At 44.6% G+C, this 24,289-nt stretch overlaps 2 protein-coding genes across 3 annotated transcripts; one reads left to right on the top strand and one right to left on the bottom strand.

Annotated features, from left to right (window-relative positions):
• The first annotated feature begins 3,807 nt into the window (after window positions 1-3,807).
• On the top strand, window positions 3,808-5,767 carry pbdc1 (polysaccharide biosynthesis domain containing 1). Its single transcript, XM_026297087.2, has 6 exons — window positions 3,808-3,877; window positions 4,221-4,286; window positions 4,397-4,456; window positions 4,611-4,751; window positions 5,115-5,226; window positions 5,488-5,767. The coding sequence occupies exons 1-6, from the start codon at window positions 3,848-3,850 to the stop codon at window positions 5,577-5,579; spliced, it is 501 nt and encodes a 166-aa protein (XP_026152872.1). The 5' UTR covers window positions 3,808-3,847; the 3' UTR covers window positions 5,580-5,767.
• Window positions 5,768-5,861: 94 nt separating this feature from the next.
• Window positions 5,862-22,650, bottom strand: xpo7 (exportin 7). 2 transcript variants are annotated; one of them, XR_003295038.2, is made up of 30 exons: window positions 22,633-22,650; window positions 21,675-21,795; window positions 16,845-16,991; window positions 16,225-16,318; window positions 15,804-15,970; window positions 15,654-15,719; window positions 15,464-15,568; window positions 14,916-15,081; window positions 14,273-14,346; window positions 14,035-14,154; window positions 13,802-13,948; window positions 13,345-13,517; window positions 13,079-13,272; window positions 12,764-12,869; window positions 12,386-12,521; window positions 11,959-12,032; window positions 11,682-11,762; window positions 11,300-11,363; window positions 11,102-11,210; window positions 10,722-10,828; window positions 10,467-10,555; window positions 10,247-10,354; window positions 9,919-10,001; window positions 9,571-9,785; window positions 9,163-9,301; window positions 8,919-9,076; window positions 8,580-8,678; window positions 8,352-8,479; window positions 6,312-8,239; window positions 5,862-6,228 (listed from the first exon to the last, which is right to left on the bottom strand). XR_003295038.2 is itself a non-coding variant. In XM_026297080.1 (29 exons), the coding sequence occupies exons 2-29, from the start codon at window positions 21,705-21,707 to the stop codon at window positions 8,146-8,148; spliced, it is 3,276 nt and encodes a 1,091-aa protein (XP_026152865.1). In that variant the 5' UTR covers window positions 21,708-21,795; window positions 22,633-22,650; the 3' UTR covers window positions 6,230-8,145. The 2 variants fall into 2 exon arrangements, 1 of the variants encoding a protein (XP_026152865.1); XM_026297080.1 differs by lacking the exon at window positions 5,862-6,228 and having other exon boundaries at window positions 6,230-8,239.
• Between the last annotated feature and the right edge of the window lie 1,639 nt (window positions 22,651-24,289).

The raw sequence follows: 24,289 nt of genomic DNA, 5'->3' as shown, positions 1-24,289 counted from the left end.
GGAAATTACCTTTATCAAGCAAAAAACACAAAAGTTGTATATTTAAAAAGAATCCTGAAAATCAAGAGGAACATGCTCCAAAAAGTAGATTTTTTTCATTTTTTTGCCACATGCAATAACAGGGTATCTGCAGGTTTCTAAGAACTAGATTTAAGACTTTTTAAGACCTTTTTAATACCACGCTGAATGAAATTTAAGACCAATTTTGTAGAAATAAAATAAAACATCCCACAATACAACCAATTACCATAACACACTGTTTATTGATATAAACTGTTTACACACCTTTTGATTTGTTGAGTAAAACAAAAATAAAATGCCAGGTGTTTTCGGACATGTTTCCTCAGCCGCTTTGTCTTATTCACGCCGCATGTGGGTCTCCAAAGCTTTCATACCCATTGTTCTGAGTTTTACATTTTTTTGCACAACCTGCACCGTACCTCGAACACGTTGCCACCAACTGGACTTAACCACGGCGCAAAATCAGGGTAACCAATTGTCATTAAATTTATATTTACCCATGGCAAAAGACTAATGCTGAAACTTTCCCGCAGTTCACGCAGCTGCCGGAAAGCATGTTAAATAAACTCCCCTCAAACGCGTATTTTAGTTGGTTCCGCCTATTTCGTTCTGCGTAACAAATACGCGAAAGGCTTTCAAATTGATTTCAAGATGAAAATAAAATCTTCTTTATGGGATCGGTTAGATTTCATTTTAAGACCTTTGAAATGTGAATTTAAGACATTTTAATGCTAATTAAGGCCTTAGTTTTATAATATGTAATTTAAGACTTTTTAAGACTTCTTAAGGATCCGCGGACACCCTGAATAATAAGGCGATTTTTTTCATTTTTTTGACACATGCTATACACTAAGGCGATTTTTTTGCCACATGCTATAAGGTGATTTTTTTCATTTTTTTGCCACATGCTATAAGGCGATTTTTTTCATTTTTTTGCCACATGCTATAAGGTGATTTTTTTCATTTTTTTGCCACATGCTATAAGGTGATTTTTTTCATTTTTTTGCCACATGCTATAAGGTGATTTTTTTCATTTTTTTGCCACATGCTATAAGGTGATTTTTTTCATTTTTTTGCCACATGCTATAAGGTGATTTTTTTCATTTTTTTGACACATGCTATACACTAAGGCATTTTTTTGCCACATGCTATAAGGTGATTTTTTTCATTTTTTTGCCACATGCTATAATAAGGCTATTTTTTTGCCACATGCTATAAGGTGATTTTTTTCATTTTTTTGCCACATGCTATAAGGTGATTTTTTTCATTTTTTTGCCACATGCTATAAGGTGATTTTTTTCATTTTTTTGCCACATGCTATAAGGTGATTTTTTTCATTTTTTTGACACATGCTATACACTAAGGCATTTTTTTTGCCACATGCTAAAAGGTGATTTTTTTTATTTTTTTGCCACATGCTATAATAAGGCTATTTTTTTGCCACATGCTATAAGGTGATTTTTTTCATTTTTTTGACACATGCTATACACTAAGGCATTTTTTTTGCCACATGCTATAAGGTGATTTTTTTCATTTTTTTGACACATGCTATACACTAAGGCGATTTTTTTGCCACATGCTATAAGGTGATTTTTTTCATTTTTTTGCCACATGCTATACACTAAGGCATTTTTTTTGCCACATGCTATAAGGTGATTTTTTTCATTTTTTTGACACATGCTATACACTAAGGCGATTTTTTTGCCACATGCTATAAGGTGATTTTTTTCATTTTTTTGACACATGCTATAAGGTGATTTTTTTCATTTTTTTGCCACATGCTATACACTAAGGCGATTTTTTTGCCACATGCTATAAGGTGATTTTTTTCATTTTTTTTGCCACATGCTATAAGGCGATTTTTTTCATTTTTTTGACACATGCTATACACTAAGGCGATTTTTTTGCCACATGCTATAAGGTGATTTTTTTCATTTTTTTGCCACATGCTATAATAAGGCTATTTTTTTGCCACATGCTATAATAAGGCGATTTTTTTGACACATGCTATACTAAGGCGATTTTTTTGCCACATGCTATAAGGTGATTTTTTTCATTTTTTTGCCACATGCTATACACTAAGGCGATTTTTTTGCCACATGCTATAATAAGGTGATTTTTTTGCCACATGCTATAATAAGGCATTTTTTTTGCCACATGCTATACTAAGGCGATTTTTTTGCCACATGCTATAAGGTGATTTTTTTCATTTTTTTGCCACATGCTATACACTAAGGCGATTTTTTTGCCACATGCTATAATAAGGTGATTTTTTTGCCACATGCTATAATAAGGCTATTTTTTTGCCACATGCTATACTAAGGCGATTTTTTTGCCACATGCTATAAGGTGATTTTTTTCATTTTTTTGCCACATGCTATACTAAGGCGATTTTTTTGCCACATGCTATAATAAGGTGATTTTTTTCATTTTTTTTCCACATGCTATAATAAGGTGATTTTTTTGCCACATGCTATAATAAGGCATTTTTTTTGCCACATGCTATAATAAGATGATTTTTTTGTCACATAATAAAAGGGCTGTACTATAAGTTTCTATCACTAAACTCCAGGGCTCCTCCTCTTGTGTCACCTTTCTGTATATGGGCAAAAATACATTCTACTGATGGAGTTGCATGGCGATATCTTTTTCTGTTATTATTTATACTTATTAAAATCTGACTATATACTAACAATTTGCTACATGTCAATTGCTGTTGTACTCTTTACTGCTGAAACTGCTGAAGATGTCAATAAAAGTACCTGTTCACAAGTCGGCCATCTCAGTGTTGAAGTCTGCTTTGTGTTGTAGGACTTGTATCAGGCAGAAGACAGACAACTGTAGTTGGCGAGCAGCAGGTATGAAGAGCCCGAGCTGAAGGAGTGCATTTCTTTCTTCTTCTGTTTTCACTGAAAACATTACTGAAAATGACCTGTGACAACAAAGAAATGGGTTCAACTTTGAAAGCACCCCAATACATGCTTCCTGAGAATCACAATAAAAATGCAGGGACAGACTGGGAGTAAGAATTGAAAATCCTGCTCAATTACATAGAGATTTTGATTCAGATGCATTTAAATCGTGAAATGGAAACATATTTGTTCTGCAGAACTGGAACTATTTTATTATAATATATGGAATCAGTGCATTATCACTGCTAATGCACCACTGTGTATGTAGGTTTTTACAGTAGCTAATGTGGGCTGCAGAAACAAACACTGGTGCCAACCTCAACACCTCACGGGTCAGAAGGGGGGCAGAAAAGACTTCTGCAGACCCCTCACATCTGGATCACAAACTGTATTTGAGTGACAAACACGCTGATCAACTGTACCAGAGCCAAATTCCTTGTGTGTCCAACATACTTGGAAATAAACCTGATTCTGATTCTAATACTATCGAAATTACTGAACTACAATAATATGAATAATAAGTGATTCCAGTGGTTCCCTTCACTTCATTAACAGAAACAAGGGAAAAGTAGTTGTGTGAGATAAACATGGGTTCATTTATTCTGTATAATTATATGGAGACTGTTTAAAGGGGATGAAAACCCGGAACTGACAACTGAAAATAAAAGATTGACACTAAAAAAAGCAAAACATCAACAATAATAAATTTATTTCAAACGAGTGAATTAGGTTTTACAGGCTAATCCTGTTTACATTAATTTCGGAGTAAAAACTAAGCGCTGGAATAAATTTGAGATTTTAAATTTAGTTTTACTTATTTTGTCTGGGAAATAAATTAACGTAGCAAGGCGCATGCGTAGTCTGCGCAGTTGCAGCGGTTCATCTTCACTATAGACCATCTTTGGTCAGCAGTAATGGCGTCGGATAATGGACTCGCCTCTCTGGTAAGCACCTGGGACACAAACGACCCGTCCACAGGTTCTGTCTCTGGGCTGAGTGTGTGGGAGCGGACTCACCGGAGAGTCCGGGTCGAGTCTGACGAACGAACCGGTTTGACGCGGCCGGTGTTTCCGGTGGTTAGCTAAGGCTGCTAACTGTGCTAGCTCAGGGGAAACACGTGTGTCCCGCAGATAAACACGGAACCCTGACGGGTCACGTGCTTCTGCTAATGCCACACCTGGTGTGAGGGTCACTCCGTTACAGTAATAATGATGATGATGGTGTGTGTGATGATAATAACCTGCTGTAATTAGCTGCTGAAGTCACCGTGTGTGCTGCGGTTCACAGGGCGTGGAAGGAGCCTCCGCCGCCGCACATGCTCTGTCTCTGCCCGCTGAGGCCTATGGGAACGACGTAAGTGAGCAGGGTCACCTGTCAGTGTCTCACACACACGAGCAGCTCGTTGCTACTTCATCAACAACACAAGCTGTGTTTACCTTTGACCTCTGGGTTTCTTCTTTCAGCCCCGGCTCGAGGTCATGTGGGCCATGAAGGCCTACAACCACGCAGAGGTTTACTTCAACGTAAGACCTGCACCAGTTATTCATATTGTTCACACAGACACATGGATGTGGTGTGAGTCCAGAACCTGGTTCGGCCTCTTGGTCTGCGCTGTAGACCAGAGACCAGAGCCGGCTTCTGTCTTAAACATGAACCCACCTGCTCCTCTGTCTGCAGCTGATTTCCTCTGTGGACCCAAAGTTCCTGAAGCTGACGAAGCAGGACGACAAAATCTACTCGTCCTTCAGAGAAGGCTTCGGAGAGCTGGACGTGAAGCTGCTGAACGCAGACGACCTGAAGTCCGACGAGGCCAAAGAGGTCGGTGGGACGGTCGAATCATCGCTTACCTGTTGTCCGGCGTCCTCTGTGTGCAGCCACGTTTGGTTTTAGAGCTTTGTTGTCATCGCACAACAGCACCAGACTGAAAGTGCAGATACTTCACAGTAAAAACAAGCACACAGATAAAAACATCATTAAAAGCTCATTGCATTGCTGTTGTTCAGAAACCTGAGTGTTCGTCAGTAGATTCAGCTGCAGGAGCTACAGGTTAAACTACAAACTGATCAGGAGCCTTAAATTCCACAAACACAACTCCCAAAATAAATCATTCAAAACAGAGAGAATCGTCTTTACTGGATTTCTCACGTGACTGACATTAGTGACGTTACTGTGTCTGTGCAGAGGTGGCGTCCGTTCTGTAACCAGTTTGAAGGAGTCGTGGAGGATTTTAACTACGGCACCCTGCTCCGTCTGGACTGTGAGAAGGATTACACAGAGGAGAACACGATATTCGGTAAGTTTGACCCCAACACACTGAACCTGTATTAAAAGAATCAGTGTTTGAATTCACCTGTGGGCTGGAGTTAGTGAGCAGGCTTCACGTGTTTCACTGGGTCAATGGATTAAAGACAACTGTGTCAGAGGTCAGAGATCTGCATACAAGGGACTTTAAAATCATCTTAAGCCTTTTTGAGGACTAAGGCCTGAGGACACTGATCGTTGTCATTAAATAATATAAAAGTGAATAATTTGTATGTTTTGCTTCTGTTTTCAGCCACCAGGGTTCAGTTCTTTGCTATCGAGATCACCCGCAACAGAGAAGGTTACAATGACGCCGTGTACAAAGCCAAGTGTTCAAAGAGCTAACCTAAAAAAGGTCATATTGTGGATCCTGATGAGGTCCTGAGGTCCTGGTCCTGGTCCTGGTCTGTTCCACGGGCTCAGCTTTTGTATTTACTGTAAAGTTTTATTGTGCCAATTATCTGAAGTGGTTTGTTTTCTAATAACACTGAGGCTGTTTGTTTGGAGGAAATAAATAAAAGGTCTGATACGTTCGAGAAACATCTGGACTTAGGACTTTAAAGGACCTGCGGGGCCAATGAAGCGTCAGGAAGGTTTGGGTTAAATTTTGAGAACAGCGACATCAGGTGGTTGGTAAAGGTACAGCAGCTTCCTCAGACCAGATCATTCATGATGCATTTTATTGTTTATTGATCATAAACAGCAGCAGCTTTTTTAGCGTTTCCTCAGTAACTAATATAAAAATAAAGTGTTAGTTTCCTTCACCAATCTCAGCAGATGAAGTTCAGTTTAACAACCCGACACATTTCAGGGACCATGAGCTGTGAGATTCTAACTTTGACCTGAGAAACATTCACAAACATTAACGGAATATGATGAGAAGGTGTTTCTGCTGAACCAGGTGAACCAGGTGCTCGTGTGGCTGCAGACGTCATCGGTCACGTGGTTCTCTCTCTCCGTCTGACCCGAACCAAATAACGCGAGAAGCAGGCAGCTAAAAATCAATGAGGTTTATTTGCAGTCACAATGCTTACACTATATGTAGCAGACATCCAAACAACTCAAACAGCTACTCACTCTATGGATCCGACACACTCACATCAGGGACACGAACCAAACAAGTGGAACTCGACGAACAGCCATGAGTGCTGACATGGTTAGAGCTAGTTGTCACGAACAGTTAGCAGCAACATCGTAGAGAGTAACACAAGTTGCTAAAGACTCCGCTTCTCGTCCACACGGTCCTGACGCCTACCGGGGTCAACGGACGGTCCAAACCGGGCTCCTCCAAAAGGAAAAAGCTCCAGCGGTTTCCCTCCGCACACCTGGGCTGTTTGAGTTCACGCCACATACACACCAGGCAACAGAGAGCCACGTCACGCACGCACGGACAACGTCACGCACACCAAAAGGACCTAAGGGGGCTGGGGTGGATGGGTGGGGGGGGGGCAGGAGTCCGGAGCGTAAACGCGGCGGTGGCGGCTGCGCTCAGCCTGCCAGCGGGGACATGCAGCTGTGACCGCGCAGTTACGCACGCAGGACACCAGCGTGAGACCAGGGACTAAAGGGACATTACACCGTTTTCAACCAGGACTGTGTCTCCGGCAGCGCAGCAACATCTGGAGCCTCCTGCATTTCACAGCTGCTTCAACCAAACAGTCTCACAGTGATTCGATACAACCAGTGACTCAGATTTGACCGAAATGCAGCAAATTTAGAAGAAACAGGCAGCAAATCCGGTTTAGACAGTTTCCATGAAACACTGCAGCCAAAACAACGTCTGAGCAAACTAATGAGGCCAAACTGTAAAGACCAAGTAAATGTTCTTCTCTTCTCTGACACTAACCTGAAATAAAAACCGGACTTTACATGTGATTCAGAAAAACCTGCAGATTCAGGTAAAATCCGGCTGGAACTATTTGCTGCCTGCATCTGTCTGCTGCTGAGACAAAACACACGGGTCTGACAAACCAGATTAGTACTGAACAACATCACACACGTGATTCTTCTATATAACATCAAACTGAGTGTTTCAGTCTCAGTCATGGAATGTTTTTGTTCATTTACCTGTTTAAATAAAGTTGATTTCAAAACGTGGAAACCCTCCTGAGGCTCGTGTCCTGACAGCAGCTCAGTGACAACAAGCGGCAGGTTGAAAATCGTGCAACGTCCCTTTAAAGGCCGTGGCGCCTGGTGCGGTGGGCCTGGCCCACCGGGGGTGGGTTGGGGGGTGCGTGTCTATTTACATCACTTTAACCAGACAGAAAAATGTACAACACGGACGCTCGGTTCCTGTTAGTGTGTTCCTCTGCTTCGACTGCCCCCCCCACCCGCAGACAGACAGCTGCACTAACGCACTACACTGTAAAAAGCTCAATCACACGGTTTGTGTTTGTTTTTCCTCAGCTCTTCTTAAATTCGATCATTATAAACATTGTTCAAAATGTTACCAAAGAAAATGTACACTTGTTGTGTGGGTTTCTATACAAGGCAGGCAGAAGCGGATTACTACGTTAACCGGCGTCCCGTCTCTCACCCCCCCCCCCAACCTCACCTCCTACATCCACAGCACGCTCGGCCTCCTCTGTGAGTGATCCAGGGTGCTCGGACATGCGACCCAGCCAGGCGAGTCACACCAACGCAGACTGGCTTTAAAATAGATCTGTATATATTTATATATGCTTATATCAAAAAGGAGGAGCAGGGGGTGGGGGGGGGGTTATTCGCTGAATTAATCAACAATCCCGTACGTGGCGTATCGGGGTGAGGAGACGATCCCCGGGCATCCGGGCCCGAGGGGGGAGGGAGGCTGATGCAGAGAGGGGGGGAGGAGGCTGTGAAGGAGCGAGGGGGTGGTGAGGGGAGGGGGGAGCTCTGTCTGCAGCTGGGTGAGACTCAGCTGTGAGGAATGTCAGCTCATCATGTCGTTGCTGTTGACGCCGTACGTGGAGTTCTTCATGCTGTCGTTCACCTCCCTCCTGAACACCGACAGGTTCTGGGTAAACCTGCGGGTCAGACCCAGTCAGCAGAACAATAAAGTTCACAGATCAGTACTTTAAGTTAAATTAAAGTCTGGACTCGTGTAAGAAAAGGGCTCGTCGACAAACAATGACCCACCTGTCGCGATTCTTTGTTAGTAGGTTTCTCTCGATTCCCTCCATCAAGTTCTCGAAACATAAGTGCATGGCTTGCTGCTTCTCTGGGGGCTGGCTGTTGACGATGCTGTTCCTCAGGTCGGCAAAATACTGCGGGGCGGCCCAACACTTGTGTTAAAACACACACTGATGTGTCCGAGATGACCCAGGTGTGTGTGTGTGTGTGTGTGTGTGTGAGAGAGACGTTTACCTTCTCGTTGAGCAGGATCAGGCCTAGCAGAGGTCTCGACATCGACCACTGGTTCCTACAGTCCTCGAAGATGATGATGTTCAACACCGTGGACAGCATCTGCACGACAATCACAGGGTCAGATTCAGCTTCTTCAGTCACACCAACACGGAGACGTGCACGGACCTCGACACTGAGTCGGATCAAATGCTGCTCCACAACCAAACTAGGAGACGTCAACAACCTCAAACTGCATTTTAATGACGTTAATGATCAGTGGCATAAAATAAACCTGAGCAAGGTGAACTCATCAGAATGAGCCACGTGAGCTCAAATAAATGCTCGAGCAGATCATCTGACCTGTTGGATCATCTCCGGGTGCTGCTGCATGATGTGCAGGAAGCGATCGTCCGTCGCCATCGGGGTGGGACGCTTCTTTGTGGAGCGGGACAGCTGCTTGAACAGGTAGGTCACGATGTGGTCCAGACTGGAGCAGCAGCCCGTGCACACCATCGTGTCTGAAACACACACACACACACAGGTGTAACAACTACAGTGATGTGCACACACTCTGAGCTCAAACATGACTACTAAGCGTGTTTACCGAGCGCGGTCAGCCCTTCTGATATTGACGACAGGATGTACATGACGACGTGAGGCTCCAGACTGGCGATGAAGTTCATGTGGTCCTGCGTCAGCACTTCCAGCAGAGAGTAGAACGACTGGCTGAGCTTCGGATAGTCCTGCAGGAGGAACAATCAGTGAGTCCGAGCGTGTCTGAGCTGCTCCACAAACTGATGAAATAAAACCTACAGCTGCTCAAAACATCTACACAACACACAGCTACAGTGGTGCTGAGTGTTTTTTAACCACTAAACACAACCTCATCTGTTCTGCTCGTACAATCTGCACACATCGCAGCTTTAAGAGAACGTGTCTCGATACCGATTATGTACAGACGTAGACGTCACTGACTGACGGAGGATGTTTCATGGACCATTGTTGAACGTACTAGTAAGTCACTGTGAGGGATGGACAGCAGTAGTTTGATGAAGGTCTGTAAGGCGTTATCCAGAGCGTCGTCGCCGTATAGACGGAAGACCCCAAAGTTGACGTAGTTTCCGCTGAGCACCGCCTTCAGCATGGCGAAGCACACGCTGACCCCCTTCAGCTTCACTCCGTACACCTGGTCCTTCGGGACCTCACCGAGCGTCAGGATACGATTCCCTAAAGATGAAACATCAGGGAGGTTTTAATGGTTTAGGTCAGTGCACCAGACCCGACCGCCGGCCAGCCGAGACAACAAGATTAGGGTTTAAGGTGGGCGAGGATCAGGGTGGGGGAACACTGGTGGAAGTACCATAGGTGGTGATCATCTTGCTGGTTTCTCGGAACAGCAGAATCCCGTTGGGTGACGACACATCAAACTGTAGCCTTTGGGATCTACAGAACAGAACAAACCGTCTCAGTGATGATGAGTTGGCATCAAACTAAAACGTTTTTAATTTCAATCAAGCCAAAGCATCTACAGGTTAATGTCACGTCTGGAACAGGAACAGCTGGTTTTTTCTGGTGTCAGGTGAACTCTGGACCCCCTCTAACAGGAACTGTTAAAGGGGGAACTGCCAAACTGGCCCTGATGTGGTTTATTTGAGTCGGCCTCTGCACACACAGCTGTAAAAGTTTACCTGTTGTGAACGAGCTCGGCCATTAGCTTGAGCACAGGTGTGGTGCATGCTGGGTCATGGTACCAAAGCTCTATGGCTCGCTGCAAAATGGGCATGTAGGCTGGATATCTACAGGTGTGGGTTAAAGACGTTCTTACAGACACTGATTAAAACACTCAACATCACTTCAGGTCTCTAGGCAGCTCCAAGGGTTGGGGTTAGGGTTCAGGACTAAGGATACATCCAGTCGAAAAGCATCATGAAACTGGTCTTAGCGTTGAAGGCAAATGCGATTCCTCGCAGGTCTCGGACCAAACCCACCAAAGTCCTCTACAGGAAACCAAAGAAGAAGAAATGTTAGGACAAACCACCTCTGAGATACAGTTGGCTCTGATCTAAGTCAATGCACAAAAACCAGCTTCTTATAAATAACACAAAGCTTTAGAGCCAACTCTAACTAACTAGCATGCAGCCTGTGTGTACAAAGGTTACGTGCCTTGGCTTCCTGCTCGTTGAAGGTGTTTGTGCTCAACATCTGAGCCACGGCCTCGAACGCAGCCGTCAGAGGCAGCATGAACTGTTCGAACTGGTCCTCGTCCTCGCCTACAAACACACAGCACAACATGTTCCATCACTTTGTGGCTGCACTGCAGACCCATGACACAGTGGCTGCTCTGTATTTACACTGTGGTACATGTGGGCCCACAAATTGACTTTTGTTTGTGGAGAATCAAGTTTAATAGTTAAACTTTCCAGGCAGTTCACACCTAAAGACTGAACCTTCACTGATACAAGGCTATAAATAAAAGCTGAAGAAGAAAGAGGAGGAAGAAGAAGAGGACGACGACAATGACAACGTCCCCTGTGTGTATTTACCCAGATCGACCATCAGCAGGCGCCCCAGGGCCGTGTAGAAGGTGGTCCGACACCTCATGTCGCTCAGGTTCGACTGGTTGTTCACCCCCAGGAAGGAGAAGTGTTCGCTCTGACACAGCAAGACAACAGGCGACACGTCAAAACACACACTCACACACACCGTGACGGGTCGACCAACACACGGGGGAGAAAACTCACCGTGTGGTTATTCAACATGAACTGAACCGCACTGAGCTTCACCAGCTTTCTCACGCTGCTGTACGTGCACACGGGTCAGGTCAAGGAGAACAGTTTAACTCTCACAGCTGCAAACTCAGATCAAAAACACCAACACACACGCTTTTTAGAATAAGCATCCCATAATTCACCAGTGTCTGCTGCACCAAACCTGTGGGACCTGTTCCATTTCATTTATTTACTGTTGAAGGTGAAAAACAAACTGTCTGCTCTCCACTGTAGCCTGGACGAGGCGTCTGACTGTCTTTAATATTCTGGGCTTTTCTCTGACCAGTTGCTGAGCAGCACCAGAAATGCACCACAATTCTAAACCAAGTCCTTATGTTCTGTTGCTAAAGGATATCCCAAAGAGAGGTCGTTCAGCAGCTGGAGTGTCTTGGAGGTGATGGGTTCACACTGGCCCCAGTACTTCAAGTTTGTGATGCTGAAAGGAAGAGAAACATGTTTTTGTAGCTTCATTAACAGTCCAGATGCTTTATTTTGATTTAAAATAGTTTCAACAGCACTGGCACGTTTTCATTTTAGTTAGAGTGAAATGTTGAATGTGAAGGTTTGTTCTCCACCTTGGGCTCATAAACATCAGTCTTAAACCCAGAGTGTGTTTATCTCGTGTTACTCACATCTTCCCTATAAAAACACTGAGCACCATCGTCTCGTCGTTCAGTCCCAGAACTTCTGATAGTCGCCGATAGAGCTGCAATTAGCAAAACACAGTTTTATTCTTGTGAACAAAATGAAAAACAAGTTAAAAGAGCAGTTTCTATCTGGGACGCTCATATTTTGCAGTTTCTGCCCTGAACAAAGCAAACACACGTATCAGTCAGGGCGGACCGCTCGGTCTAAGCCAGGTCCAAATACACCGCAGGAAAAGACGAGGGGGAGCAGACAGACTGTGACTGTACAATCTGCTGACGCCACAGCAGCGTTCAGGACAAAAGAGCCATCACAGCCAACCAGCTTTGGCCCCCGGTGACAGCGACATTAGGGTCATTGAGGGAGGGACAGCAGACACACGGTGCACACGGCTCCTCCTCCACCTGTGCCTACCTTTGACGATTTCTGCACCTGGTCACCGATGTAGATCTTTCTGAACTGTTCAAAGAAGCTGAGCATGGCCAGCTCCAGCCGCTCGTTCCCGGCCTGGGCCAGCCGAGAGTCGGTCAGATTCATCAGCTGGAGCACCCTGACATAAGCACACAAAGATGACGCCAGGTTTTTTATTCACAGCATACACTTATTGTTGAGTTATAAAAACACCTTTCAGAAATGAAATACACAACATTTCCTGCTTCCTTCTCATTGTTCTGGTCCCTCTCACACACACACACACACACACACACACACACACACACACAGACTGTAAAACTTGACGTGACTTTTTTGTCTTGAATGCTTTGATATGATCTCAGATCTTATAATTCTCACCGACAGACTAACTCTCCGTCCATGGCGTCCTGCTCATCTGTACTCGCAAACGACACCCGTCCACCGATAACTGCCCCGATTATATAAACCAACCACGTCAACCGACCTGCACACAGAGAACAAGATGGCACATCAAAGTTTACTGATAAGAAAGACGTTTTTCTCCACGCCGAAGCAGCCGGAGTGAAGAGACAAGTCCAAAATGCTAAGATGTCATCCATCATTACAAGAAGCCACTGGTGAATATTTATTTTTAAATGTAAATGAATTTAAATGTATCATTGAAAATCAGTGTAGTGTGTTTGCAGCACGGACCCTCCTGCACAGTGATGTCCACTGCGCTGGAGTTGGTGGACTGTAGCAGCTCCTGGTACGTCTGAGCGGCCTGGTCGAACAGCTGGACGAGCAGCGCGCACGTCTTCTCGTACTCACACCTGCCGATGGTCGATAACTGGTCCAACTGCTGCTGAACGAGGCCGGCGTCATCCAGAGGGTCTTCTAGACCGTCTCTGTGGGGCAAACGTATTTAGCGCACGATTCGTGAAGACCGGTCCCAAACAGAAAGCCGCAGCAGATCTTACCTGAGGATGACGTGGACCGACTCCAGCCGTGAGGTGATGTAGGCCTTGGTGACCTCTGGAGTGTAGGTCTCCAGCAGATGAGGTTCGGTGGCTTTGACGTAGGGGACTGACGCTGCCAGGCGCTGCCACAGACTCAGCAGGTAGTGAACACTGTTGGGGGCGAACTCCCAGTGCTGGGAGGAAGAGAGGAGAGAAAGGACTGAGTGCCGACTGTTCATGTCATCTCCACACTGTAACTGCCAAACCTTTCCATAATAAGGCTGCTGCCATTTTTTAAAGCTGAGGGGTGACTCTGAAGTGGTTTTGTTAAGAGAAGTGAATCTACCAACAACTTCAGCAGCAGGTTAGAAGGTAAATTTGTCATATCAGCCCCTAAGATCATCTAAGCCTCAACATTAAACCTCAGTCAGACTAATGTGTTGTCTGTCTGTAATATCTGATGAGGACATGCATCCACCTGCAGACTGGTGACGGTGAAGTTGGCTATGAGTCGAATGACCTCAGGGTAGTTTTCTACTTTGACCAGCTCCCCCAGCTGGTAGTTGCTCTTCAGCCTCGCCAGCAGACGACAGAACTCATGGTAGTTATTAGGATCTGGCAAACACTGAAACACAAAACATTTCACAACATCAGGAAAGTTTAAAAAAAAAAAGAGAGAAATGTGAGAAATGTGTGAGTTTTGTCTGATACCTGTGGATTTGCTAGTATCCTCTTAACTCCATCCACCAAGTGTGAAAGAAACTTTGCTCGCTCTGCGTTGTTGAACAGAGACCTCCTGACAGAGGCTATCTGAACTAGACATGACAACACCTGCACACACACACACACGCACACACACACGCACATGCACACACACACAGTATTTAGTGTCATACAGGAAGCTTCACAGCTCACTCTGCACATACCAACACGTTCCTGCTTTACTTACCAACGGGGAAAGGGATGGAGGGATGGAATGATACAAATTGAAAAACAGCTGCAGTGTGGAGGAATCAAGAAACGCTGCCGGAGAGAAATAAAAAAGCAGTTTCAGAGTCGGTGCAGCACATGCTGATATTTAAGTCAGGATGCCAGAGAGCAGCTCTGATCACTGAGGAGCTGTTGAAACTATCAATTTAACGGCCATAAAATGTTCGTTTTAAACGCGTCACCTGTAATTACATAGACATACGTTAACGCAGCGGCTGAAACAGCAACTACAACAGTTTAACTGCAGCTAAATTCAGTGTTTGGTGTTTATTTCACACTCAATACAAATATTTCATTTTCCAGTTTCCACTTCAACTGACGTTTCATCAGCTAAATATCAACTAACAACTTTCCACAGCGTTTCTGTGCTGCAGCTTTACCTGCTGAGAGGCTTCAAATGAAACTGCAATAATTGTCTGCCAGTTGTTTTTGCAACACATCACATCTGTCTCTCTTGTCAGGTGTTGAATGTGCAAAACTAACACCCTCACAGAGCCTCGTCTGGAAGCATTTAGTGGTTTGGTCTGTTCCTAATGCAGACCAGTGCTTACTCTCATGTTTTAGGACATGGGATTGAATGTGTCCACGTCCTGGACAGCTACCTGATCTCCATGATGTGGGAATCTGTACGGTGCAGAGGTCGTCCGACGACTCGTCTGTGGAAGTTCCTATAAAGTCATAGTTGAGGCAATTGTAGCTGAGTTTGAGCAGCTGCATCAGCAGGCCGTGCTGGGATTCATCGTTCAGGTTCAGGTTCTTCCCTGAGGCCTGGAAACACACACAACACAGCAGCTTCAGTCCGTTTGCAGCCGGAGCCTTCTCTCTTTGAAGCGTCAGGTTGGAAACAAACACCTGCTCTTATTTTTTTTCAAAGCTCTGATCCTGTTTTGACAAAGGTCTCCTGAAGTGAATTACTTTAAACCTGAGAACAAAAGCACCGACAGCTTCAACTGTTCCCCACATAATCCAGGATAAATATTATTTCTACTCTTTATTTAAAAAACAAGCTTAAAAGAAACGTTTTGTCAGATATTGTTTCACGTAATTACTAAACTTGTCAAAGCCATCTTACCTAAAATCCACCTGTTAGCTTTCTTTGTGAACCTGCTGCGTGAAATATTCAGCGTCTGTGTCTCAGCAACAGACGTACCTGTTTGAGGAGGTTGCAGGAAAGCGTGAAGATGTCGAAGAGAGAGGAATCTCTGAATGACGACGCTATCTTTCTATGTTTGGTCAGGGGATGCGTCGTGTCGGCCTGCAGAGAACAAAAACACGTTAACATTCCCATCGTGACACGGAGAAAAAAGACACCGAAGGCTTGAAGGCGGATGAACACACACCTGATTGATCTCATTCGTCAGCTGGGACAGGATGGTGACCCCGATGATACAGTGCTCGACGCTATCCTGTAAACACAGCGGTTACACATCAACAGCACGGCTGAGCCACACGCAGCGCTACGCTAACCCCGGAGTTTCACGCACACTCACCTGCAGAAAGCGCGTCACATCGGCGATGACGTTTCTGAAGACGTAGTCATCTTTCTGACAGTCGAACCAGCCCAGCTTGGTGATCCGGGCGTACAGCTGGATCAAAGCCTGGGTCACAAACGCCGCTAACTTTGGCCGCGTTGCCAGATAGTTCAGCACATAATTCCCTGCACGTTAGACAAAACAAGCCCATCGTCATCAGACCTGAACTACACGCCTCAAAGTTCCAGCATCAGATAACATCAAGTCTGTACAGTATTTATGGGTTCACATTTTACACCTGGCAGGATTTGATCTGCAGACTGACCCAGACTGGAACAGACTCGGTCCGGACCAGTCGTCACGCTCAAATCCAGCTGTGTGTCCCAAGTTAAAGACCGCCCCCAACAGGAAGTGGTTTAAAGCATTGAGAGATACTCACGGATGTCGATGCGTTGCTCGAGCGGTAGAGGGTTGCTGGTTCTAGATACCAGTTTAGACAAACAAGTGGCCGCAAGCAGTTGAGAATATGACGACTGATGAGACAGAAACAACAGACGTGATTAATGGCCTGTCCTTTCTCTTCTTCTATATGACACACATGAAACTTGTGCTGAAGCATGTGGTGATATTTAGACTGTAGCTTTCTGCAGCCAGCTCAGTTTGAACCGTGTGGAGTTAGACCACACTTCCCAGTGTGACGACCTGAACGGAGGCGGCAGACTGGGAGGAAAGTCCAACAGATGCGACTGTTAAAGTGGTCAGTCCATCCTGGGTCCAGCCTCCACGTCCACTTTTGTCAGACACGTCCAGAACATTTAAAACACCTGAACTGTTAATAAGAGGTGTTGTTCTGTTGTTGTTTTCGAGCATATTAAATATAAAAAGATGCAAGTTGATCAATCTGACCTGACTTTAGTATGAGCCCCCCGACGGGGAACACAGTCTATTTAAGGTGACTGAAAACTGCTGGAGAGGCTGGACACAGCTGACATTTCCCACAACTGAGCCTGCTGCTGCTGCTGACACACGAAAACACACGGTGAAACACAGGCTACTCACACTGCCTCTCTCCAAAAGCAGCTGACATTTACTGAGGCAGTCGGGGCTGTTGGTGAACTCCACCAGAGCTTTCTCCGCCTGGTGTCGGACAGCGGTGTCTGTGGTCTCATACAGCTGCTTACACAGGATCTCCAGCTGGGCAAGGCCCTAGATAAACACAGAAACATGGGAGACACCGGGCTTATCAGCAACAAACAGGCAAGTCTGGCAGAGCGAAAATTTTCATCATTTTACAAAAAGTCAGCAAGAGACAGCACGTCATGTTCCCCCACGTACACGTAAACACAGAACAGCACATCAACATCATGTCGGCCCCAGGTGGAGGCTGAATTTACTCATGAGGGTGGAGTCATTTAATAAACTGCAGCCTGATGTGGAGCTAAAACACTTTGTCTTCAATCTACAGTATAAGACACATTAAATCATGTGCTTTTCATTAAAGTGAAGGATCCTCTTTGTCAAACTCTGAATATTGTGTGTAACATTGTGATTTCAATGGATCAGCGTCAGCTCAAATGAAGATAATTCACCTGTAACACATCACATCCGGCTGAAAGTCAACTTGTGTCTGGCCTTAACAAACGCTAACAAACGTGCACACGTGGTGCAGACTGGTCAGATCGTCACAGCTTTAGTTCACGCCCATATATTTACAGGTATCATGTTCCATTCATGCGGCCGGCAGCCTGCTGAGTCACGCTCAGTCACAGGGAGATGCCAGTTCCTGACAAATACATTCGAAACACAGAGTTAAAGAACAAGACTGGAGGCGCTGGGGGCTGTGGAGGTCTGGATTTGCTGAATGGAGGGTTGGGGGGTTCTCTGTGTCCAGAACACGTTTTTTTGTTTTGGTGGTGCGTTCACTGCTTACGTGAGTGTGCAGGAGCTTGGGGTCGAGCGTGTTCAACGGCAGAACAAATGCCGAGGTGAGGAGCAGCGTCACGTGCAGCAGGTGTCTGCTCACTGGAAACTCTGCTGGACCCAGATAAGAGCTCAGCACCTAACCCTGATGCACATGTGCCATCTGCTGCACGAGATGCACCCAAACCTAACACACTTAGCGTGGTTTACACTGCTGCATCGGACCAGGTTATAACAAGTGGAGCAGTGGGGCGACAGAAGAGGCAGGAGCTGCTGTGTGAAAATGTAGTTCACTGTCAGAGTGTGTGTGAACTTTGGAAATGAAGTCAATTAAAAACTGAACTGAAGCGTAAGAGGTCCCCACATTTACAGACAGAAGTCACACAGGTTAAATCCATCTCAAATGTCAAACCGAGTTAATACGACGAGCACAAAGAGGCGACTTCTTGTCTGTAAGTAACTAAACGTGCACCTGCTGTATAGGAAGTGCAGGTGTGTCGAGGCCACAGGTGGCTCTGACTCACTGAGTCCTGAGAGAAGCGAAGTGAAAACAGACACACGCTGATCCGACAGCCTACAGGTGAAGCAGCTCTGTATTTGACTTCTTTGACACAGCACCAGGATCAAACACCAGGTCATTTATTTACTGTCCGATTGTGTAGCAGGACGTTTAGTAAAAGCTGAGCCCAAACTCAGGACTGGGTTCCCATTTTGTAAACCGAGCCGGCCTTTCTGAGGGTTCGTGGCAGCACTGACTCTGGATACTGGGAAACTCTGAGCTCAGTTGCTGGAAAATAGTGGATGTTCTGAGTCCCCGCTTCCGAGACGATGTCTGCCAGCTGATGGATGGTTTTTGGTTTCTATTTTTAAATCAAACCGCTTCTATTTTTGTTTTGTACGAGCGCAGATGTTTTCTGGTTTCCACCTTCTAATCACTGCTCCTATTTCACCGCCATATGTGCAGTATTCAGTGTCTGTCACACAGGTGAGGAGCCCACACCTTTCACTGGTCACAGCGCTAAACGTGCACATGGACAAGTCAATTATTCATCAATTAGACCCATTTAATGACTCGCCAAGTTTCTCATTAGTCACCGAAGAAAGGATGAGACGACGCTGGAGTTATTAAAGAGGATAGTTAATAAAGGGCGAACAGGAACATCTGGGCTTAAATCTTACACTCACAAATTTAAAGAAGAAGAAGAAACAAGCCAATATTAGTTTGAATAAAAGTTTAAATAATTTCCCTGCCCTCACAAATACTTGTCTGGGATTAATGCACTGGTGCTTTTACACTGCTGTAAAAAGAACCCATCCCCACTCAGAACCCACAGAACCCATCCCCACTCAGAACCCACAGAACCCATCCCCGCTCTGCACTGTCGCTTGGTGTCGGGCTCATAAAGCAGATGTCTGTGTGTCGCTGTGAGGACTGACCTTTTGATTTTGAATATGCAAAATGAAGACAGGTGTGTCAGGTGCTGCACATCAGATGGAAATTATACTATGAAATGAAGAACTGCAGAGTTCGATTCAATGGCACAGATCTCAGCCTGCTGTGTGTGATAAGTGAAAGGACATGTGAAGTGTTTAAACTGCGGTCGCTTCGTAGGAGCAGCAGGTCGTCGCTGCTTTCAGCTCCGACCACCACGAGGGCAGAACCCGACGGCAGCGTCACGTTTAACGCAGCCAGTCTGACATTAATTACATCACAGCCGAGGACTGAGAGGAGGAAACGGTCTCATTGCAGTGAATCCACCTTCGTCCTCACAGGAACGTCGTCTCAGCTGCTCCTCATTACCAGTTAGCCTCATCATTACTTTCTCAGTCATCAGCTCTTCAGCTGATAAAATATCAGAGTCCAAGGTGATGACTTCAAACTTTGTCCAAAACCCCAAATTATTCACTTTACAAACAACAAAAAAAGACTAGAAACTTTTTCATTTGAGACGTTTGACAAATAGTATAAAAATATAAATGTTCCAACTGAATAAGAAAATGTGTTTTATCATTCCTCTGAACCTAAAGTGACATCTACTAATGTCTTGTTCTGTCCAGTGAACCTTTGACCCAGCGACACATCAGACTTTCACTTTCTCAGCACACGAAGATTCAGCGTCAAAATAAAAGCAAAACTTTCTGCTGCTGAAAACTCCCCAAGATCTAAATATTTCATCCATTTACAAAATAACGTTGAAACACTGATCCCTGGACTCTATTCGAGGGGACTGATAGTCTATTGTCCAGCGCCACAAAGCTGCTCTCCTTTCCGACAGCCACACTTGGGTGTCACGAATCCCACCAAGCAGAGACGGGACAGAACTGAGTCTGTTCACTGACTCATCTGTGTGGTTTGCATCAACATCTGGAGACAGCTGTTAGCCAGTGTTAGCTGCCAGCAGGGACAGGCTGAAGAAACTCTCCTCTGAGACGTGATTTGTACCCAGAGTCCACTCAGTCCTGTAAGACCTGGAAGGTCCACACAGCCAGAACAAAACCCATTGCACCCTCTGGATTTCAATATGAGGACTTTAAGAATCGACACCGAACGATTCTAACAAAAAGTGCCAGCCCTACTGTGGAACTGCTCCCTGAGCTTTGCAAACATCTGTTCTCCCGGGAAACAGATGTTTGAGGCACAAAGTCAATTACAGAGTCAAAACACTGAAAAGACAATAAAAGACTGAAAACTGTGACTGCACTCAAAACATCTGGAAATATGAAATTATAAATTGGTCATTTTCACTGGCTCCAGTTGCAGATTTAAAGTTTTCTTCATCTTATATCAAAGTAAATCAAATATTTATTGGTTTTGCCCTGATGATGGTTTCATTCATTTTACAGATCAAACGATTAGAGACTAAACTAATCAAATCAATAAATGGTTTGATTATTATGTGAGTTTAGTATTTTTCAAAATAACTTCAGATATTTTCCTGTCACATCATGAACAAACCGGTGTAATAATAACGATGGAGCTGATTTAAGGTTATTGATCAAATATCGATTACATCCATTGGCACCTGGCACCATCCAGGTGTTAAAGTCACACCTGCTGCTCGCTGAGCCAATGGTTCCACAACACGCACAGAACCGACACTTCCCAGGAGGTTCTGGAGCAGCAGAGAAGTTCAAGCACCAACAACAAACCGTGCAGCCGCACCTCACCCACTGCACCCCCCTGCACGGTCCCCAACATGTGTCGGAGCCAGCTCAACAAAACAGCGCTGCCTGCTCACACATAAACAACACGGGTGGAAAATCCCCGGTGCTCCGGTTCCGGTGGGTCCAGCGTCCAGGAGCCGCGGACACGAAGCCGAATTACGGACAGACGGTTCAACAAACCGAGTCCTGTTTTCAAACGGGCTCGGGCGGGAGAACCTGACGACTGGGCTGTAGCTAACGTTAGCCTAGCCTAGCTTCTAAAGGCTCGGATAGCTGTCAGAACCGGACAGCGACTCAATCTCTCACGGTTTGGGCCCGAGCACCGGAGAACAGGTCCAGGTGCGTGTTCGCAGGGAGACAGGTGTTCACCGGGAACTACACACTGGCGCCAAACCGCCACCTACCCCGTTGTGTTAGCCGGACAGCTATCGGTCCGCGGCCAAGACATTTTATTGTTTACGTCCCCGAACCGAGCCGAGCACCGCGCCGTCGTCCCGGGAACGGAACCTGTTCACCCGGTACCAACACTGGGACTCCCACGGACTAGAACCCAGGGGCTCTCCGGCTTCTGTTGTCCTCCTCCAGCCTGAAGCCCAGCAGCTAACGGGGCTAGCTGACAGCAGGCCCGGGTCAACACAGGCGGCCACATCCTTTCTTTTACCGCCGCGGCAGCGACGCTGCGCCCGGCACCCGCGGCCGCACAGCGCCCGTGTGCCGGGGACACGGCACTAGGATCCGAGCTCGGACTCGTTCCCACGCTCCTGGATAAATTATCGGTCACAAAAACATGAAACCTCTGCTCACCTGCACATGATCCGCCATTTTTCTCCATTTCATGCACCTCTCACTCCCCCGCTTATGGGTCTGGGCAGCCGCAACAGCGCCCCCCCTGGCGGCTCCGGGAACAGGCCTCGCTCAGGTCAGCCTGTGAAGTACTGTGTACCGAGTACTGTGTACTCTAGTACTCGGTACACAGTACTCAGTACACAGTACTCATTTCATTTTATTCCTACTTCTATTGCACGTTTTACTCCACTGTATTTATCTGAGAGCTACATTTATTTTTCAACATTTTACAGTAAAAAGAACATAGTTTGTAAAATTCAATTAAATACTTTACAATAAAACTTTTCAAGTCCAAATAATAATAATAATAATAATATAAATATTAACAAAAAACAAGTACTTTTATTTTTGATACTTTAAGCAAATATTACTATAATAATTTTACATGTGGACCTATGTAAACCTTTACTTCAGTATATATTTACTAACAATGAATATTTTTACATGGTACTTTGATGTCATTATTTTTAATTGATCACATGTTCACCTGCAGTACAACCAAACATGCAACATAATTGTCAATAAGTTCATTCACTTATTCAGATAATTATAGTTATTATTTTCCTTTGACCCCATAAAGCAGGTATTTCATTCTAGGAGGTAATAAAAACAGCAAATCATTATTTCTGTGGCTTTTTAATTTCAGTTTAATTAAACCACTTTAAGTGAATATAAATTATTTTTGCCTTACTACTTAATTATTTCCTCTCGGCTTGTAAAATGACCAAAACTAATAATAAAAATAATATAAATAATATAAAAATATAGGTGAAAATAAAAATACGTATGAAAAGATAAAAGAGGACACCAGACTTAATAATAGAGCTCAAGAAAAAGAGATTATAAAGATGAATTTTGACGTAATCAATTGATTGATTAATTGACTAATCACTTATGTATATATTAACATGAGCACCTGCAATAAGGAGACCTGCACATTTTGCAGCCAGGGGGCGACACGTGTTTTCTGCAGCAGCAGCAGAAGCAGCGACGTGTTTCTGGTTCCGGCAACAGAGAAACAGCAGGATGTTCATTCAAACCCACAGAGCAGCTGCAGCCAGACACTCCCAGTAAACAGCTTTAAATGGAGAATGAACTAAACTGGTTTCAGCAGAAACTGCTGCGTTCAAGGGCCCTCGGAAAAACTGATGCGGCGACACATGAACACGCGGTGCTTGGGCAGAGCACACGCACAATTCAAAAATCAGGGTGCACGGAAAAGTACACCTGGAAAGAAAAGCGTAGTATTAGTTTGATTAAATATTTTGTTCTTGATGAGCTTGAATACTAACGAAGATTTACTAGTGTTAGAGAAAAATGTCTTTTGTCCTGTTAGTAACTTATTTTTATTGGTTATGCTTTGACATTTGACCTCCTGTTCTATCTGAGGCTCAAACTGATTATTGTCCTGATGAAGCTATTGTTTGTTTGGTTTGTAAACCAGAAAGAAAATGGTGAGAAAGTGTGAAGTGTCTGAGCTCAAACCTCAGTATGATCAGTTTAGTGTTATTAATCTGAGAAGGAAAAATCAATAACTAATTGATTCGATGTTATTAGGCTGTTATTAGGACGGTTATGTGTAATTGTGAAATAAATATTTCCCTCTGAATGGTAGTGAAGCAGAAAGTAACAGAAGCTCTAGTAGTACCTTCAGAGTAGTACTTGTACTGCAGTTTAATTGAAGCTGAGTTAGTACTAAACATTCAGGACCGTTTGTGCTCAGACAGGATCAGATTATTCAGATATTTCATGAAGGTTTTCAATTTTTCATCATTCTCCCTGGAGCTGTAGTTCCAGACTGTGGCCACTGGGGGGCAGCAAAAACCCACGACCCTGAGCATCTTTTTGTGGCTGTTAACTCACATTGATTCACTCCTGGTCAAATTCCTACAGAAAAACACGAGTTAATGAATTTTAGTTTTATTTCCATTGTTTATTTCTTTGTTACAGCGGAAAATAAAAACACACACCTATAGAAATAACTAACAGAGGTTCCTGAAAGTGTGAACTTATTCTCCATGATTTCCTAAACAGTTGATGATAATTAAACTCATTTGTATGTGGAAGAAATAACATCCATAAACAGTCCATCTACCATGAAGTGCTGGGATTATGAAAATCGTGAATCCTGGTTCTCCAGTTATTTCTTCACTGACTGATTGAGGTGCAGACCCATGTCCGACCGCTCAGTGTAATCAGTCACACTCCCTGCTCATTAAGATCCAAACAGCCGATTACCTCTATCAGCACTACGCTATAACACCTTTAACATTTTAATTAACCAGTAAGTAAACTGAATTAATAAGTTCATTATATTTCCACTAAAAAAAAATCCAACGTTTTAAGAAGAGAACAAGTTATTTGCAGTAAGATTTTACGCTCTGGTGGTAGAAAAGATTTAGAGGTTAATTTTGGGCAGTTCGTCCGACCCCATTTACACCAGTGACACTGTGCTAAATAACAAACACACTTCTCTGCATGTCCAGACAGGAGGGGGTCAGAAACAGGAACACCTCAGTAAAATATGATGGAATTTATACATTTCCAACATTGTGAGCTTCCCGTTATCGATC

This window comes from Mastacembelus armatus, chromosome 12 (genome assembly GCF_900324485.2).
Source record: "Mastacembelus armatus chromosome 12, fMasArm1.2, whole genome shotgun sequence".
Taxonomy (NCBI): Eukaryota; Metazoa; Chordata; class Actinopteri; order Synbranchiformes; family Mastacembelidae; genus Mastacembelus; species Mastacembelus armatus.
Note: the sequence above shows the minus strand (reverse complement) of the source record. Positions and strands in the feature narration are given on the sequence as shown.